At 32.0% G+C, this 7,125-nt stretch overlaps 1 protein-coding gene across 1 annotated transcript; it reads left to right on the top strand.

The window, feature by feature from the left end:
* Positions 1 to 284: 284 nt before the first annotated feature.
* LOC112501796 lies at positions 285 to 704 on the top strand. Its single transcript, XM_025105519.1, has one exon. It carries the CDS (start codon positions 285 to 287, stop codon positions 702 to 704), a length of 420 nt encoding a protein of 139 aa, XP_024961287.1.
* Positions 705 to 7,125: the final 6,421 nt, after the last annotated feature.

Genomic DNA, 7,125 nt, shown 5'->3' with positions numbered 1-7,125 from the left:
GAATTTCTTTTAATAAAATTGATAAGAACATAACTTTTTTTTTAAATATTATTTTAATTTTTTTAATATTATTTTAATTACATATATTTTTACAAAAGGTACTAATCATATTGACCATAGAAAGAGGTGGAAAAGTGGCATTTTTGGTAATTAAACCAAAAAGCAAGGTCACGAATTTATCCACATGGCTATAAAAGCCATCCATTGACATCACATCTCCACCAACACATCCAAACCAAATACCTTCAAAAACTTCCAAATTCTATTCCACTCTGATCGGAAAAATGTCTCCGATTACCCCCGAGATTAGAGCATGCGCAGAAATCATCACCGGAGATGATATTTGCAGAGAAAAGACCAAGTCTTTGCTCAGAGAATACGAGCTTCCCGATGGCCTTTTGCCTGCAGAGGACATTGAAGAACTTGGTTACGTGAAAGATACTGGCTTCATGTGGGTGAAACAAAAGAAAGATATAGTCCACAAGTTCGAGAAGGTTGGGAAGCAAGTATCGTATGCCACCGAGGTCACTGGGTACTTGCAAAAGTGCAAGATCAAGAAGCTGACTGGCGTCAAGTCTAAAGAGGTGTTGATATGGATCTCACTGACCGAAATCTACGTTGACGATCCACCAACTGACAAGATCACCATGAAAACACCAGCCGGAATCTCCAAAAGCTTTCCAAAGTCCGCCTTTGAGGCTTGAGAGATGGAAAAAAAAGTGTGAGCGGTCAATTTGTGTAACACAAAAAAATAATCAAGCACGTATGCAACAAATAATGATGTCTATTTATATTTCATGTAGGAAACTTGTATTTTAAGTGATTTTCAAGAGTTTAATGTATACTTTCACTCTTATCATATACCTTTTATTACACATAATATATGTTTAATGTATTATGGTTGAATGTGCTACAATAATATCTGCTAGTTTTCAGAGATAACAAATCGTGACGGTCATAATCCCATGTTTATTCTTATGTCAAAAATGTCACAGATATTCTAAAATTGGTAACTGTTATTGTATTATACGGAAGAAAACCTGTTTTTACGATAATAAAACATTGGATTGTTAGAAGATATTTTGAAGGGTCTAATCGACCAAATTCAAATGTCCTTATAAAAATGCCATTGACCTATTTACCCCTGAAGTTTAATACAATATCCCGTGATGAGCTAATAAGTAAATAATATTGGTGTTAGGATTTTAATATATTTTTTAATTGAAAATAATCCAAATGAATGATGCGGGATCTTTAGAAGTGTGGTATTAATATGGTTTATAATTTAATGAACTCTATTTTCTACTGAGTTACTTATTTGGTGGTGAAAGGTCAATCGTTGATTATTACTAATTTATAGGTTTTTGGGTCATTTTTTATGGAATTTGTTTATTATAGATTTATGTGGATGTTAATTATTTATGGATTTCATGAGGGTTATTTTTATGTTTGTTGAGTTAAATTTAGCAAACTCAAGAGTATTTTGGTTAATATATTACAAATTAAAAGTTAAATTAGACACTATACATGTACATGTACATGTACATGTATAGATACACACACCTAGGAGTAGGACCAAGATGCTTTGACGAAATGGAGAGGAGGGTGACGCCCGTCAAATGGGTCGCCCGAGATTGACTCCCACAATATAAATATATATATAGAGGAACGTTCAAATAAAAATCACCTAATTTGTACAAACCATGTGAATCTCATTCAATCAATCATAATTTTTCATTTTGTTCATTTTTTTTGTAATTATGAGAGGTTGATTAACCATTTTTATTGTGGAGAGTGTTAATCATGGATATTATCATTTTCATTATTTTAATTTTAGAGAAATACATGAAACAGTTTCATTAAAATTTCATTAAATATTATATGAAACAATTTCATAACCATATATGAAACAAATTCATCAAAAAAAAGTATTATATGAAACAATTTCACAATATTAAACAATCTCATGAAAAAATTTCATAAGATTAAACAATGAAATCGACGTATGAGGGTGGTTTGTACGGTTTGTACAAATGAGGGTGGTTTTCATTTGATCGCTCATCTCTCTCTCTCTCTCTCTCTCTCTCTCTATATATATATATATATATATACATATATATGAGTTATTGTACAACCCTTTACATTTGTACAACCAATACAACTCAATCTCAACCGTCCATTTAATTTGATGAATATGTAATTTCATAAAAATTTTGATTGTTTCCTGATATAAAGTATTGATCGTTTCCTAATATAAAGTATTGATCATTATTAATGAACTCTAGTCATCTTCCACAAATATTCAAATCATAATAAATGAACTCTCATCATTTCTATAAATATCTCAATTGATTGGGTTGTATTGGTTGACAAATGAATATGGTTGCATTTGAAATATACCCTATATATATATATACACACACACACACACACACACACACATATATATATATATATATATACATATATAGGTGGAGGTTCAAACGAAAACACCTCCATTTTACGAGAATGTGGGAACACCTTTATCAAATGTGATAATATGCATGAGGGGACCCTGTGATGTATGAACGACGTGTTCTACGACTTAGGCCGTGCCAAATGTTGTTTACGTTTATGATTTAGCATCACATGTGATGGTCTTGATGAATTATAATATCATATCAACAACACCCTTATCACATGTGATAATACTTGTGAGGGGACTTAGTGGTGTTAGGGCGACTTGGCCCGCAACTAAGATCACATCGAAAATCGTCCACGTCTCTAATTTAGTATCACATGTATATCATATGTGATGAAATAATAGTATCACATGTGATTGTCTATAATAAAAATGTTTTCTTACGTTTTCGTAAAATGAAAGTGTTCTCGTTTGAACCCTTCCCTACATATGTATATATATATATATATATATATTATATAAGAGCTCATTCAAGGGAGAACTGAGTTGTTTGTGGTAACTGTGAGATCCAATCTTAACCACAAATCAATGGATAAATAAGAAAATTAGTAATTATGGTAATTTGAGTTAAAATTATAATTAGAGGACATTTTAGGTATTTTAAAAACTCCTCTCTCCTCTCTCCTCTCTCCGATCTCCGATCTCCGGCCTCCGGTGAACATTAATCCGGCAGGTACCAATGTATTACCAATTGGGGTACCACCATGTACCACAGAATTTTCACCCGTCTCCTCCTTTCCCAATTCATCTTCTCCGGCCACCCTGTGATACCCATTACTCAATGTATTACCAATTGGGGTACCACCATGTACCACAAAAATTTCACCTGTCTCCTTCTTTCCCAATCCATCTTCTACGGCCACCCTATGATACCCATTACCTAATGTATTACCAATTGGGGTACCACCATGTACCACATAATTTTCACCTGTCTCCTCCTTTCCCAATCCATCTTCTCCGGCCACCCTATGATACCCATTACCCAATGTATTACCAATTTGGGTACCACCATGTACCACAGAATTTTCACCCGTTTCCTCCTTTCCCAATCCATCTTCTCCGGGCACCCCTTCATTGTTGCAGCCACCATCTCCTTATCTCCCTTCTCCCTTTCACCTTCCGCAACATACACACGCACCCCTACACCACCGTACGAACTAACACAAACACAGGGACGAGGAAATAGGCAAAGCACACCCGAATCTTCCCCTTCGCACCGCCTCTGTCGTGTCTCGTCTCCGTCGTCTGCCTTGTGAACCACTCCAGCAAGTCCCAATCAATGCTTTGAAGCCATCAAAGAAACAGTCAAAGCAAAACCAAAAAAGGGTTGTTGATTTCATGGGGCCAAATCAAAGAAGAGAGATAAGGTTTTCTAATAAAGGAGAAGATGAGATGGTTGTGGAAGGGGAAACCGTCGATGAAGAAGTAGATGGGGGAGATGGGGGTGGCCGGAGAAGAAGTAGACGAAGGAGAAGAGTACCTAAAGCATCTAGGATTTTATAATTATAACATTACCAATTTACCCTTTATGTTATTTTAGGATATAACATTAATTATTTAAATGATTGGCTCATATTGAACCTCACAATTACCACAAACAACTCGGTTCTCATTTGATTAAGCCCTTGTGTGTGTATGTATGTATGTATGTGTGTGTGTATATATATATATATATATATATATATATATATATAATAACAAAATTGATGTCTAAAATGTAGCAACATCTTAAAAATAAATAAATGTACTTATGGATATTATGAGATTTTTTAGGGATTCAAATAATTAATTAGATAATACTTAAATCCAAATGATTGACAATTGTTGAATGATTTGGTGCAAAATGATTAAGAGTCTCACATGATATAGTGCAAAATGAAATATAATTGTTTAATAATTCTGTACAATGAAATTATGGCTCTTAATGGTTAAGGGAAATCCAATATACAAAATCATTCAGAGAGTTTTAGAACCATTAAAAGATTGAATTTTTTTTTTTTTGTCAAACAAGATTCACCTCTTAACGATTCAGAGGTTGCCTCTGAATAAAACTATTAAGAAGTAAACAAACAACTAATTCCACTTTTAACCTAATTTTAATAAGTTAATCATAACCATAAGATTGGATGACGTGTCATGATACAATTTATTTTCTTATTTAAATAGCATTCGTCGTATGAAACGTCACTCTCTTTATAAAAATATATAATAAAATAATTAAAAAAATTCAAATGTATATGTCAGCAATGATGTAAGAAAGAGAAGAATGGGAAACGTCGAGTTGACATTAAATAACACAAATATTTCATTACTACGTAACACTAATACATCATTTTTTTTAATTAAGTAATAAGAAAACCAGCTTAAGCAGATTAAAAATCTATAGTCTCGTAATTTATTTATTATTTATTTTAATAAAGTACGTGTCATAGAACAAACCATGGGCTGCGCACCTAATTTCATAAAGGTTATATAATATAAATTAATACAATATTTTCATAGTTCTAGAAAGATCAATAATGTCGTAACTATTCACCCTCTCTCCCTCTAAGTTTCTTCTAGAAGAAACCTTGATATTGTAAGATATTAAAAACTTGCAGAAATTATGTAACATGAATTTCGGAGAATGTCCCTATTACGGTCAAAATCGGCGACCAACTAGGAAGGATTGTCCTTTTCCTATATCTCTTTATTTTATTTCTAACTAATAAATTTATTAATTAATTTTTATATTACACTAGAATGATACTTGGATAATATACTGAGAGTTGAGACACATCTTAATTTTTTTTTTGTTGAAATAATACGATTTTATGTGCTTTTGAGAAAACAATAATATTTTTATTTTTAAATAAAATATAAATTTAAAAATAACATAAAAATTTGAATATATTTATTTATTGATATTAGTATTAAATTAATTATTTAAAAGTTCTTGTTTTTTTATGTTGTTTTTTTAATTTAGTTTTTTATTTTAATTTAATTTAAGTTCAGTAACAAAGTAATTTAATTTAGGCTTAATAATATAATTTTTTATAAAGATAATAATTAAGTCATCTTTTTATTAATTAATTATCACAAAACAAATGTTTTTAACATATTTTAAAACATTATTACAAATAAAACCTTATGAAATCCCATAAAAATTACTCCGATTGAGATTTCAAATTCCAATGTTTGTAGGATTTCATTGAAATCCAATGATTTCAATTCAGGATTTTCCTTTAAACCAAACGCATGCATGATTGAAATGAAATTCAATTCTTAACCTGTCAAATCCCTATAAACTAAACGACCCCTAGCTACTATATTCGAGACATCAACATTGTGTCATGCTCTCTCTATGCGGTACCATGTGAGGGCAATTATGTTTTGAGGAAACCGTGTCAAACACGAACCTCAACTACCTTTTTGTTTTGTCGATTTTCAAATACATTATTTCCAGTTTATACATCATGTAGTAATTCATATATGGTGTGAGCTTTGAGTTTGTAAATTTAACCAGGTTGGTTTTACTACCTTCAATATCAACCTATATATGTTCGTGTAGACAGGGTATATTTGTGTAATTGTAGCGTATGAGACGACGTGCTTAGTCTTTATGAATTAGTAAGACCAGAAATATTGATACCATAAAAAACGTAATCTGAACTTTTTTCAGTATGTTAATATTATCTCAAATCTCTCTAGTTTATTTTTTGACCATTAATTGGTGTCTGACTTATTGAGTCACTTTGTATGTATCTTGACTAATCACAGTGGTGTTTCAGGATTTGAATCGATGACCTCTGAGAAATATCTCCAAAGATCCAAGTCTTATTGTTAGTTAAACTAATCTTATGGGATTTCTGTAAATTTTGTAACATCTTAGATATTATTTTAGATATTAAAAATGGTAAAGATTTGTGAAATTAGAAAAATCGAAAGAAAATATGATGTCAGAAAATAACATATAGTGGCAGACCCGATATTTTTATCGAGCGGATTCACCTTTAAATGTCAGTAAAGCCACTCGATGTGTTTTTAGCTGAATTTCGTCTTTGGGGGTTCTTTTTTAAGTTTTTTTTGGTTGATTTCGAGGAATTTTTGAAGTTTTTGGTTACTTTCGAGGGACTCTTTTGGTTTTTTTCGAGAGTATTTTTCAAATTTTTTGATTGATTTCAATTCATGTGCACCTTTAGCCCTTCAAAAATTCTAATATCTTGGAGCACACCCCCAAACTTTAGCAGGTGCACCTTACATAACCAAAAAAATATTATTTCTTACAAATTAAGGTTGAGCGGTAGCACGGAACCCCACTCCCATCAAGGTATGTCTGCCCCTAATAATATATACATTGCGATTTATGCTTTAAATGGCGTGAGGTGTGGCGGCAAGGTCAAGCCTCAAACCTTACGAGTTATGGCCAGGCCATGACGTCATACGGCAAATCCGTGTTATATATATATGTGTGTGTGTGTGTGTGTTTTATATCAGTATCTTGAACAATAATGATTTAGTTATTAACAATTTAAATTCATATAACATCATATCACTTGTAACCCCAGTATATGCCGTTACGAGTAGGGCCGTAAACGAACCGAACGTTCAGCAAACCGTTCGTGAACCGTTCGGCGGGAAGTTCGTTTATGTTCGTTTATTTAATAAATGAACGAACATGAACA

This window comes from Cynara cardunculus, unplaced genomic scaffold (assembly GCF_001531365.2).
Source record: "Cynara cardunculus var. scolymus isolate 2C unplaced genomic scaffold, CcrdV1 Un_Scaffold_571, whole genome shotgun sequence".
In the NCBI taxonomy this organism is placed as follows: domain Eukaryota; kingdom Viridiplantae; phylum Streptophyta; class Magnoliopsida; order Asterales; family Asteraceae; genus Cynara; species Cynara cardunculus.
Note: the sequence above shows the minus strand (reverse complement) of the source record. Positions and strands in the feature narration are given on the sequence as shown.